Genomic DNA, 13,415 nt, shown 5'->3' with positions numbered 1-13,415 from the left:
ACACGACACCGCACACCGTCTTCCACGCTCGCGAGGCCGGTAACCTGGTGTTGTAGACAAACAACTGTTTGGATCTGACCGTCTCTAGGCAGACCCTCTGAAACCAAGGTTCAGCCAGTTTTTCAGGCTAGATTAGAAACCCTCAGGCAGAAGCCCTGTCTTCTCATCCATTTGGGCAGCTCGAACACAAGAGCACATGCCGGGGGGCTTCTCAGCAACAGACCTTTATTTCTCACCATTCTGGAGGCTGGGAAGTCCAAGATCAAGGTGAGGTCGACTGGTGAGGTCTGCTTCCTGGGTCACAGGCTGCTGCTTGCCCTGGCCTTGGGTGGCAGGAAGGGTGAGGGGGCGCTCAGATCCCTGGTTAGCGCACGAATCCTGTTCACAAGGGCTCGGCCCGCGTGACCTGACCGCCTCCCAGAGGCCCCCCTTCCACAGACCATCATGTTGCAGGTTAAGATTGCAGCATACCAACTTTGACAGGACAAAAATCTTCAGTCTAGAGCAAGCCCACAGTGCTCACTTCCAGAGAGAAAGCGCATTGGGTGGGGGCCTTTTAACCTGGACTGCCTGACCCGGTACCCTGCTTGGGGTGCCCTAACATCGTAAACTGACTTTCTAGGGGTACCCGTGTGCCCTCTGGGGTTTTGCTTCTTGTGTGTGTACCCTGTCAAGACATTGCCTCAGCCCTAAAAACCTGTCAGGCCGACTTCAGGGTACTGGCCAGAGTTTCGCTGATCCTGAATGATGCATCAGGCCAGGTAAAGAAGGTTCATACCAAAACTGAAGGTGGACGCCACCCGGCTTTCTAAAATAAACCTTGATGGTTAGTGGGATTTGTTTTAACTGGCTAAGGCCTGTTATACCCTTTAGGTATAACCGAAATCAATACTTGAGGTTGGTCTCACCCTCCTGCATGGGGCCCTTTGATAATATTTGCTGTAACAACGGGGGTTGGGAGGAAGGTAGCTTATTGAGCACAACCAGGACTTGGGAAGTAGGTTGAAGGAAGTGAGTAGTCAGCAGCGGCTGTACGCTGACCTCTATGCTCCTCGCCACCCCTTCTGTGCTTAACCTGCAAATATGCAGATTCCCCCCCCCACGTGTCAGGTGTAAAATACAACATAATACTTGTTGGCCTGGGTTTCTTTGGGGAGAGAGATGGGAGTGGTATCGTGTAAGGTCATGGCTCGGCTTTCCCCCAGATCAAGTTCACGGACACATTTCTCAAATATTTTTTTTTTTTTAAAGATTTTATTTGAGCACAAGTGGAGGGGCAGAGGGAGAGGGAGAAGCAGGCTCACTTCCCACTAAGCAGGGAGCCCGATGTGGGGCTCGATCCCAGGACCCCGAGATCATGACCTGAGCTGAAGGCAGACGCTTCACCGACTGAGCCACCCAGGCACCCTCAATATTTTTAAGTACTCTCTACCTCTAGTGCTGCCCGGCCAGGTGATCAAGTTTGGTCAAAACATGCCATCTCCCCTCAAGTGAGACCACTTGCCCTGTGGTTAAGACAGAGACGTCCGTATTTAAAGGAAATGTAACCTTTGTCAGGTAAGGTTAACCCTTTAGAGAGAAAAATTTCTTTGCTTCATTACAGGTACCAGTTTATTTACATTTTCACTAATTTGGGGGCATAAGATACTTTGACACCTTTTTCCCAAGTCATCAACTAAGATAAGATGGCCTGATCCTAATCTGTGTCATGACTGGAGGCAAAACCACCAAGGGGACAAGGGAGCATGGGCCCAGGAAGCCCAGTGTTGTCTACAGACAGGCAAGAGGGTTAAGAAGGAGTAAAGTTCGTTGTGGAAGGCCCAATTCTTACTATCTGAGATAGACGGGGCCGTGGCTTGTGGCTTCGGAGTCCTAAGGACAGGGTCAGGGCGGGAAGTGGGCAGAGAGCCACACATTGTCAGCTGGAAAGGCCCCTGCTGGCCCCACATCTGCCCCCGCCACCCCCAGCGGAGTCTGCAGACGAAAGCCAGCCAGGCGTTCCGGCCCCACTCCTGCCGCGGACTCCCAAAGCCAGGTCTGCGTCTGGGGAGCTGTTTCTCTCTCTGCCGATTCGAGCCCCTGGGGAGAAGTGGGACGGGGACAGAAGTCACGGGGTAGATAGAGATGCAGAAAGCGAGCCACATGAACGAGGCTCCGCAGAACCGGAGGGATGGGGCTGCCGGAAGGGCCCAGGCTCCAGAGGCCCAGGCACAATGTTTCCAGGGCACCCACCTGCCTCCGCCGCGCCCCCACACCCTGGCACCGGACCAGGCCCACCTCATTCATCTTACCTAACACCACACCCTCTGTCGTCCATAGATTCTCTGCGGGAAAGAGATTCCTCGCTGGATCAATCGACTTGCCTACTTCAGCTCCTGTATACCCTTCCTACAGAGTTGCCTCCCCAAGGAGTGGCTCACCCCCGCGGCCCTGCAGTCCAGCGTCAGCCAGGAGCTGCAGGACGAACTAGAGGAGGCCGAGGACGCCGCCGCGTCCGCCTCCATGGCCAGCGCTGCAGCGGGCTCCAGACCCGGGCGCCACACCAAACTATAAACGTCTCCAAAGTCACACCTTCAGAGCTGTCTCTGACAGTTGACTATCAACTAGAGAAAGTAAAAGAGTAAGCGTCCTCTGGATATTTTGTATGCAAAGATGGCTCTCCCCCCAATCCCAGTTTTTCAGCTCAGGATTATATTTGTAATCAAAAGAATCACTTGGCGCAGGAGGGAGAACTTTGTATGAAGCTTCCCTCTGGTTTTTTTTACCCACTTGTAAATTTGGATTTACTTCTGTTTTATACGAGCTCTGTTAAGTTATGTTTACAGTATTTTGTATCGCTGTTTACAAATCTTGCATGGACTCCTGCCACCGTGAAAGAAGAAAATCTTCATGGCTTCAAAAACGAGGCAGGTCATCTTTGTACACTTCCGACAATTGCCGGAGCTACGGTGTTAACACTAGGCACACGAGGGATACTTGGGCAGTGAGAGTCGCCATCACCCACTTGAGAATGGTCTTCTAGATCTGTGTTTGGGTTTGTTCACGTTCAGGACGCAGAAGGCAAGGAGCACCCGCAGCCGAGGGCGGCAGCTCCCTGCCCCGCGGAGGAGCACGCTGCCCAGGCTCCCCCAAATCCGGGGGGGGTGGTGCTTGCATCCCAAATACCAGTCCACCTCAGCAGCCTGGTCCCTTCCTGCATCCGTCTGGGTTGGACCCCTCTGATTCTATAGTTAAGATGGTTTTCGTTAAAGATATTCTTGCTAGTCACTAAGGAGTATTTTTGCACACGTGTTGGGAGCTTCACCTTTATTTTAATACCTCCCGCTACCTTCCTCCCTGCACCGGGCTGTGACAACGGGGTAGGAAGATCCTAAGCGGCAGCCTTCTGAGTAGCAGTGTGAGTTGACATTCAGCTGCTTTTTAACTGTTCGGGCTGCCTTTTATACGAGACCTTGAAAACTGGAGTCTGAAGTAACACTGTCCACAAAATGAATCATTTGATATTCCACCATTTTATGTACCATTTCAGACAGAGTGTGTTGGGAGTCCGTTGGCTTGTGATGGGAGTAGCGTCCCCTCATCTTAGAAAACCGAGTCTTGTTGACTTTTTGTTGAAAGATATTTGTGTGTCTTAAAATTCATCTTTTTCTGTTCTCTCAAATGTGTCTCTTACAGAAACTACTCTGAGAAAGAAATTGTCAACCGCAGATAAGTCCTCATTAGCAGGGACTCCGTCTGCTCAAATCTACTCCCAGTTTGACCCTTGGATGTAAGAGCCAAGTCATTACATGTCAGATTCAATTCTTCTGCCTTAAGAATGAATGTCCTACATAGAATATTGGATGCAGCGTATAAATTATCCAAGGCAGTGACTTCAGCTCTATAGAGATTGTTAGTTTTAAAGGCACCTACTTTTATTTAAACTTCTAGATTGGATTGTTTGCTATTGTTCTTTGTAAAGATACATATCTTTCAGTAAAGGACATTTTTAACTTTTCCATCAGCTGATTTTGATTCATTTTATCAACTGAAACACACACTATTCCTAGGGAAACCAGACCTTGGGTTAGAAGCTTTGACCTGAGAAAAATGAAGCCACTTAACCTAATTTACGCTTTTGTTCTGTTTCTGGAGAGGAAAGCCTTGACCATTCTCCCCTCAGTTCTTTAGAGGGTGCAGAGCCCTCACTTAAGAGACATGACAGAAGGAAGAAAGGAGTATAGGATCTTTGTGAGAAGTTGACTTGGTTCAGGCCTAAAAAGGAGATTTAGAATAAAACACTAAGACTCTGGCCATGTGTCTGTTCCCTCAGAGGAGAGTCCTAGCACCAAAACCCAGGTTCATGGAAAGTGTCTGAGGCAGTTTGCTTGGGATTTTTTTAAATAACGTGGTGGATGACAGTTTCTCATCCATTCAGATAAACGTGATTTTAGTCCGTGCTGCTGACCCACATAAAGGAGTGGCCATCCGTTAGACCCATCTTGGTGAATAGCCAGGAACACCCCATCTGTGCTAATCTGGAATCCAGCACCTCGGCACACAAACGATTTCACCGCTGTTCTGTTGTATTTACTTTGATCTGCAGCATTTGGAGTGAAAAATAGCGTGAAGGGACCTGGTAGAAATAAATAGTGGCCTGAGGCCATTTATCATACTAGCAATCAGCATATAAAATTCTGGATGTGAGATTGCTTGCAATCCACTTGTACTTGAGGTTGTCTTTACTTTAGAAAATCTCATTTAAACCAGTTCCCCTCTGTAGTTCAAAGTTGAGGTTGGACTTAATGGACTAGCATTTAACCAGCTTTTTCTTGCCCTTGCCGGGAAAGAATTGTGTTCTCAGCCCGATCTCTGTTCAGAAAAATCCAATCATTTAGATACATGTGACATGACGGAGTCAGAGATTGTCTTTGTAGCGGGAACCAAGCGAAACCCATTTCTCATGGTGGGTTGGACGGCGACAGTGTGGGAGGGCCAGAAGCTACTGGTTTCGGTTTGTTTTCAGTGCACTTGGGTTGGTTGATCGGGGTTTTGTCAACCCTAAGAAGGGGGCATCGGCTTTGGACAGTGGCCTCTGGAACTGTAGGAGGTGGCGTGGAGAGAGCCCCCGCTGGAGGCCTGGCGCCCAGCTGAGTGTTGCTCTGGCCCACAGTGATAGCACACAGCTCCCTTCACCAGCATCCGCACAGAGCAGGGTCCGGTGTTCGCCGATGGGCGCCACCGCGTACAAGGAGAGTCCACGCTATGCCCAGCTGCAGGACTCCGTGTCCATGGCTTCTCTCCATCACAAAACGGGTAGAAACACGTTCACTGCTTCAGGGCTCGAATCTGTGTGTCTTCTTACGGCTCCATTTCTGCAAGATACTCGGTCGTTTCGATGCGTGCGTGCTGTGTTTCTTCTGCCATCGCACATTCTTCCCTTCCGTACGGTCCTAGGTGCGGCTCAGTGATTAGACTCGCCTTGTCAATACACATCTTCACTGTTCGAGAGGTGTTACAGCTGTTAAAGAATCTTCATGAATCTGAAGATAATTTCTTGTGAAGTTGAATGCAAATGTACTGTCATTCATAGTGTTTATATGAAAAAAAAACCAGGAATTTCACTTTTGCTACCTTGATATAGCATTGGGCTATCATGTTAACAACATTGAAATACATCGATTTATTAAAAAAATACTTTTATAAGAAATGTTTTCTAGTGCTTTCTGACTACAACTGTGACATTCTTGTGTTGGAGGGTGGGTGGTAACCCTTAAAACCCAAGGCTCCCATTTGCTCTCTGGATGCGGTCGGACCCTCTTGTATGACTCACGTGCGTGCTCTAGAGCCCAAGTCCATGGGCCAAGTCCTTAGCTGCCAAAGAGCATAACCCCACTCCTCACGGCGCCAGTGGGTGTCAGCCCCGGCTCCCGGGCCATGAAACGGGCTGGGAGGGGAGACACGTCCTCTGCTGTCCACCCAGAGTGCAGGGGAGGGGTCGCAGAGGGAGAGCCCCCCCCCCCGCGCTTGCTCACACACGCACCCCCCCATCTTGGAGCATCGAGCATGCAAGAGCCTGTTTCCTATAAACCTGTTCGCTTCTATTTAGCACCTCCAACCTGACCCTTCTCTTTGCTGGCCTTTTTTTTTTTTAAAGATTTTATTTATTTATTTGACAGAGACAGCGAGAGAGGGAACACAAGCAGGGGGAGTGGGAGAGGGAGAAGCAGGCTTCCCGTGGAGCAGGGAGCCCAATGTGGGGCTCGATCCCAGGACCCTGGGACTGTGACCTGAGCAGAAGGCAGACGCTTAACGACTGAGCCACCCAGGCGCCCCATTTTGCTGGCCTTCTTGTAGCTAGCATTTCCCTCCACTAACTGAAAAACTTCTCTTGAATTAAGTATTGTTAAATAAGTGCTGGCGGTCCGCTCCAAGAAGGAATGACGGACAAGGCATTCATTCTCCCCTCAAGCGCAGTAACCAAAGGGGAACCCCCCCCCCCCATCTGAACAGGTTCCTAACAGACTCTAACAAGTTGGTCACAAACTCAGATCTGGTCAAGCAACTGGTCTTGTCTGCAGAGAAAACACCAAATATACTGAAACACAATAGCCTTTTCCCCCCCATTATCCTCCTGTTCTAAGTTTGCGGAAATCTAATGGCTTCATGCTGTACTTTCCAAGATGTAACTTCGACACGGGCGGCTATTTGCTTCCTCATAGATTCTGAATCCAGAGAACTGAACCCTCTCAAACTTGTCCCTTTGATCCTTCCCAAAAAGAACACCCTCCCGAAGAAGATCTCACGTTGACCCCACACTGGGCAGTGGGGAGAGTTCCTTCTTGCCAAGGCCAAGGGGAAAGCAATTGAGAGTTAAGAAGGGCGGTCTCTCAGCTCGACCGTGGAGACCTTCGTTTCCGGAGGCTGCACAGGTGCACCTGTCCCCCGCAGCCGCGTCCTGATGGGGAGGGCTCTGCGCTCCCAGTCAGCAAGGTTCCATTCCGATGCGGTGGAGGAGCTACCTTGAGCTCTTCTCTGGCCCCCTCATTCGGGAGCAGTTGCCGGGTTCCATCAAACGCTTCTGGCCCCTCGGTGGCCCCAGCTAGGGGGGCCAGTGGCCGCCACGCTAGTTTCCTCACACCCCTGACTCGCAGCGACGGTGAGAGCTAGTGCCTGGGCAGCCTCCAGGTGCTCCTTCAGCTGCAGCCGCACTGACGGAGCCACCGGCCTCGGCAGGCTGTCCTTACCGCTTTGCGGACAGGTGGGCCCGGGAATCCGGTTAGCCAAGCCGCTCAGCCAGACCCCTCGGATGGAGGGAGTTACGACCCGCTCTGCTTGCTCTACACTGGGAAAGGAATATGCATTAGGCAGGGCAGTGAAAAATTCGACAAGGAAAAATTATTCCATCTACCTAGGGCCCCCAGTCTATGTGGTTATCCACCCAAATGGGGACTGGGGTTTTCGATCACCAAATTGGTACAAGAAAGACTAAGGCAAGCAGGGCTGCCAGACTCAGCCTTAATCAAAGATAGAAGGACACTCTGGCCTCCCACTTCCTCCCCCAGGGTCACGAGTGGGTGCCACGGAGAGGCCCTAGCAGTGGCCCCTGGTGGGCAGCTGACAATCCACAGAAGACCAGCATCCCTGCAAATACAAAAAGTCGTCACCTCGCGTCTGGAAAGGCCAATGGATTTTGTGGACAAGACAAAGTAGAAAAGGGAAATGGTCTTATTGTAGCCCTGCTGTGTGTGCCTCGGGGCAGCGCGGGGCGCGGTACTCATATTACTCCATGTAACCCACACAACAGCCTATGACCCGATTCCTGCTTTGCACAGAAACAATCGAGTGCGCATGAGCCCAAGACCGTGCACGTGGCATAGGAAACGCCCATATTGGAAACCAGCCCATCGTGAAGCTTCTACTCCTTCCACTCAAGCACACTGCTTGGGAATCCCTGGCCCACCCCGGACCTGCTAAATCCGATCCAGCATTTGGACAAGACTCCAGGTGATTCACGTGGACATTTAGGTCAGCGAAGCCCTGCTCTGTCCATTCCTGTGGCTCGAGCCTTCTCTGCCCGCAGAAATGACAACTCCTTAGCCCGTCGTCTGTCATTCACAAGCGTGTCTGAAGGACCTGGCAGGTGAAATCTCCAAAATTCTCCTGGGTTTGACTGAATCCATATAAATGACTCGAGGAGCATTCCAGTAAAGCATAAACTTGAACCCGCTGGAGAGGCTACAAGGCGTAGTGACCTAGGGGCCCCTGATGCACGCACTGGGACTCCAGACTGTCGAGCTGTTGCCCACCTGCCTGCGAGAGGCCACCAGGACCACACCCATCACACGGCCATCCCTAGGCAGTGGGCACTAGAAGTCCAAGCTCTTGGGCCACCCTTGCTCGGTCTGCACCCCGACCACTCCAAGCATGCCTGGCCACTCATCCTTGCTGGGCCCCTTCCAGTGCGCCCAGTGGGACTCCCAGTCTAACAGGCAAGCACCCCAGTAGCCTCCACTTCTTCAAATGTCTGCTTCCTCTGAGACCCAGCTGTCCCCGGCAGGTGCGCACCCCCAGAGTGTGTCCCCCCACCTGCCATTGCTGCTACCACGCACTTCCTCTCCTCCCTTCCCTGCCAGCTCCGCTGAGCCGGGCTCCCCAGTGCTCCCAGCTGTTCCCTCACGCCATCTGCCCTCCCTCCTCCTGCCCATCTTCCCCTCCACCTCGTCCCTGTCCTCATTCATTCCCAGGGACTCCAGTCACACAGATACCCATCCTGTGCCCTCGCCCCACGTTTCTCCCCCAGGGCTCTGTTGTCACTGGGGTCGGACAATCCCTCCTGCCAGACAGTCCTGCCCCCTCCACAGTCATTGCCACATCAAAAGTCCGTGTGCATTTCGCCCCCCGGGGTGTAGGCAGTGGGTCCCTGGTTGAGAACCATTGTCAATGTCTCTGCCCCACTTCCACCTGCACTCAAACCTTGACCGTGTCGCCACCGCGACTGACCCTCTGCTAAATCTTCACCTCGAGCATCTCTGGCCACCAGCCCACATGGCTCCAGCGCCCTTGCGGGTCCGCTGTCTGACACTCCAGGTGACACCGTAGGCCCTGTCGCTTCAGATCTCCCCCATGTGCTCACACATCCGCTGAGAACCTCGCTGTGTGCCTCCAACACAGACACAGCGAAGGCAGCCGGCCCCTGTGTTGGGAAACCCAGTGCCCCCTCCTCTGTGCTCTTTTACTTTCACACAGAACATTCCACGTCCCACACGCTTGGTCACCAAATGTGGGGGCATCCCGACCCCAAGCAATTCTGTGTGACCACCAGCGGGTGTCCCATGATTTAACTCTGTTCTTACGCTGTTGTCTACCTAGAGGTGGTGCCAGACCCCACAGGTCAGGGCTCAGGTGCCAATCGCAAGTAGTATGTCCCAGGTGACCACAACCTCTGTCTGACTTGGTGACAAATCAGAGGTTCCCACGGCCCCTTTCTTGAGCCCGGTTGATTTGCTAGAGCAGCTAACAGAAGTCAGGGAAACACTTATATTTACCATTTGATTAAAGGACATGATGAAGGACAAGATGAACAGCCAGATGAAGAGATGTATAAGGCGAGGTCTGGGAGGGTCCCCATGGAGCTGGGGGGTGCATCACCCTCTCGCACGTGGAAGTGTCCACCACCACCCCCCGAGGCTCCCCAAACCCTGTGCCATCGGGATTTTATGGAGGATTCTTCAAGCAGGCAGGATCGATCATTACCTCCATTTTCATACCCTCCCCCTCTCTGGATAAGTGGGAGGTGAGGGGGGTGAAAATTCCAAGCTTCTAGTCATGGCTTGGCCTCTCAGGTGACCAGCCCCCGTCCAGGAGCCCAAGCAGAGTCACCTCAGGAGGCCTGGAGATGCTCCTCGTGCTCTCACCATGGAGGAATTGACGGGTTTCAGGCGCCCCATGTCAGGAGCAGGGGTAGAGCCCAGTGTCTGTGTTTTCTATTAACTCACAACCTCCCATTTCCCAATCTACACCTGAATTTTTACCGGGAGTCACTGTCCCTGTCACAATGGGAGAAGGTGTCTTACCGTTCCCAAAGGCCAGTCCCTCCCTTAGCACTGGATCCCACGCTCCCCCGTCTTCTCCGGCACTTGCTCCAACATGATTCCCCCCACCCCCCACCCCCCGCCATCCTGAGCTCTGTGCTCATCATCCCTTTGCTTTTCTTTATGGTTTTTACACCCACATATTCATCCCTAGACAGTATGTTGTTTGGTTTTACTTACTTTACAACGTTATATAAATGGAATCCCACTGTATATGTTCCCTGTGGTTTTTTAAATTCCGTGTTTTTTTTAATTCATGCACATGAATGTGTGTAGTGATAGTTCATTCGTTTTCACTGCTGTATAGTATTCTGTCGTATAAATATTCCACAATTTTATTTACAGATTCTACTCTTAATGGACACCTGGGCCATTTCCAATTTATTGCTATTATGAGCAATGCTTCTATGAATATTACAATGCATGTTTCTGCTGCTCATGGAAAGATTTCTCTCAGAGTGGAATCACAAGGTTGTAGGGAATGTACCTGTTCAACTTTATTAATGTAGAAAAAACAAGGCCCTCTGCTTATTACACTTCTTTTTTTTTTTTTTTTTTTTAAAGATTTTTTATTTATTTGACAGAGAGAGACACAGCGAGAGAGGGAACACAAGCAGGGGGAGTGGGAGAGGGAGAAACAGGCTTCCCGCTGAGCAGGGAGCCCGATGTGGGGCTCGATCCCAGGACCCTGAGATCATGACCCGAGCCGAAGGCAGACGCTTAACGCCTGAGCCACCCAGGTGCCCCTGCTTATTACACTTCTATTAAATAAAATCCTCTCTCCACCTGCTGCTAATCAAACAGAGTTCCACAGGCTAGCTATTTTCTTATAATGTCATATAATGAAATTTCAGAGCCTAGCCTTTAAAAATGTTTTTTCATTGTTAACTGAAGGAGTCAAAGAGGTGAGAACTGTCTCCTATTCTCACACGGCCACTGGGAAAGAAAACACTCAAAGCACAAAGAATCCGATTGGCGTGGTTTGAAGAACTTTCCACAGGATATCTTGTTCTAAGTGGACATGTGTGAACAGTTATCACTGTTTGTAACCCTGTTTGAGCAGCAGAGTCTTGGTGGACGCCCACACTTTAGAAATTGTTGACACGTCCTGTGCAGATAACCACCGTGTGAGTATAACCTCCAAAGGACAGCTGTGTGTATTAGCGGCTCGTCTTATGTGATAATTCACTGACTTAACCATAATGTTGCAAATGGCATCTCAGTATTCCTCAAGGTTACTTCTCTGTCACGTGCATTTTGGAGAAACCAAAGCCCCTGCTAGATATATTATTTAACAAACCAGCTAAAAGTTCTTGTGGCATCTTGTTGGCACTGGGTCATCAAAATTGTTTTCCAGAGTGGCTGTCCACTCCCACCAGCAGAATATTCTCTTTCCCGATACTCCACACCTTGCCCGTACCTGATATGACTGGACTCTTCAGTGCTGGTCTGGCAAGCATAAATTGCTACCTAGGCGTGCTTTTGATCTGCATTTTCCTGATTGTTAATAGGATTGAGAATCTTAAATGTTTCTGGGCTAAGTACTTATATCTCCTTTTCTGTGAAATGTCTGTCCTACCCTTTGTCTATTTTTCTATTAGGTTATATGTCTTTTTCTTGCTGATTTGTAGGAAATATTAACATATTCTGGCTACTATTCTTTGACAGTTCTATATATTACAAATATATTCTCCCAGCTGGAGACTTCTCTTTTCCCTGTCTTTAAGGTGTGTTTGATAAACAGAAGTTCATTTTAAAGTAGTCAGAAACATCAATATTTTTCTCTATGGTAAATATTTTTGTGTCTTAAGACATTCATCTCTCCCCTTAGATCATAAAGATATTTTCCTACATTTTCTTCTAAATATTTTAATGTTTCCTTTATACATCTAAGTCCTCAATTCATCCAGAATTGATTGTGTGTATGTATGTGAGGTAGAGATCCAATCCGGTTTTTTTTCCCATGTGGATAACCATTTGCCCTACCTAATGCAATACACTGAGTAGACTGTCCATTACCCACTGATACGCCATTCGCATTTTCTGTTAACCAGGTTTCCGTGTATAGATGAATCTCTTTCTGGGTTCTCTCTAGTCCCACTGGTCTATTTACTATCTCCAGACTAATGATACACTATCCTAACTGCTAAGGCTTTATAATAAGCCTCAGTATGATAGAGCAGGAGTGCTTTGGTTAGTCTTGGCCCTTTTCCATATAAATCTTAGAATCGGCTTCACAAATTACACACACACACACACACACACTTGAAATTCCATTGAATTTATATATCAACTTGTAAAGAACCAACATCTTTTTTTTTTTAAGATTTTATTTATTTATTTGACAGAGAAAGACACAGGGAGAGAGGGAACACAAGCAGGCTGAGTGGGAGAGGGAGAAGAGGCTTCCCACTGATCAGGGAGCCCAATGTGGGGCTCGATCCCAGGACCCTGGGATCATGACCTGAGCCGAAGGCAGACACTTAACAACTGAGCCACCCAGGGGCCCCTAGATATTATTTCTTAAAGCACATTTAGGTTCACAGAAAAATTGAGCAGCTAGTACAGAGTTCCCATATATATCCTCTCTTTCTCCTGTTATTAACAGCTTGTATTAGGGTGGCACATTTGTGATTTGATGAATGAATTAATACATTACTAGGAGATAAAGTCCACTTACATTAGGGTTTACTCTTGGGGCAGTACAGTTGTATGGATTTTGCCAAATGCATAATATTATATATGCAAAATTACAGTATCACACAATAATTCCACTACCCTAAAAATCCCATGTGCTGCATTTCTTCACCCTCCCACCCACTAATCACTGAGGTTTTTACTGTCTCTATAGTTTTGCCTTTTCCAGACTGTCATATAGTTGGAATTATACAAGATACAGCATTTTCAGATTGGCTTCTTTCACTCAATAGTATGCATTTAAGTTTCCTCCACGTCTTTTCACTAAATAATATTCCAGTGTACGGATAGACCACAGTTTGCTTATCTATTCACCTACTAAGGACATCTTGGGTGCTTCCAAGTTGTGGCAATTATAAATAGAGGTTTTTGTGTGGACATAAGTTTTCCGCTCCTTTGGGTTCATACTAAGTAGTGCAATTGCTGGATCACAGGGTAAGACTGTTTCACTTTGTAAGAAAGTGCCAAACTGTCTTCCAAAATAGCTGCCATTTTGCCTTCCCACCAGCAACGAGTGAGCGTTCCTGTGGCGCCGCATCTTCACCGGCACTTGGTGTGGTCTGTGCTTTAGATCTGAGCCATTCGAACAGGTTAGCAGTAGTATCTCACTGCTGTTTAATTTGCAATTTCCTAATGATGCGTCAT

General features: G+C 49.2%; 1 protein-coding gene across 5 annotated transcripts in view; it reads left to right on the top strand.

Moving 5' to 3' along the window:
* DESI2 (desumoylating isopeptidase 2) overlaps nucleotides 1–5,689 on the top strand; it is a 44,125-nt gene extending 38,436 nt beyond the window's left edge. For 4 of the 5 annotated variants that reach the window (XM_036123627.2, XM_036123625.2, XM_036123626.2 and 1 more), the window contains one exon: nucleotides 2,320–5,689. In XM_036123627.2, the coding sequence (XP_035979520.1) occupies nucleotides 2,320–2,553 (234 nt within the window). In that variant the 3' untranslated portion in view covers nucleotides 2,554–5,689. The remainder of the gene's footprint in view (nucleotides 1–2,319) is intronic. The other variant, XR_013449812.1, reaches the window with a different exon arrangement.
* Nucleotides 5,690–13,415: the final 7,726 nt, after the last annotated feature.

This window comes from Halichoerus grypus, chromosome 7 (genome assembly GCF_964656455.1).
Source record: "Halichoerus grypus chromosome 7, mHalGry1.hap1.1, whole genome shotgun sequence".
In the NCBI taxonomy this organism is placed as follows: domain Eukaryota; kingdom Metazoa; phylum Chordata; class Mammalia; order Carnivora; family Phocidae; genus Halichoerus; species Halichoerus grypus.
The sequence above is the reverse complement of the archived record's forward strand: the minus strand, read 5'-3'. Positions and strand labels throughout refer to the sequence as shown.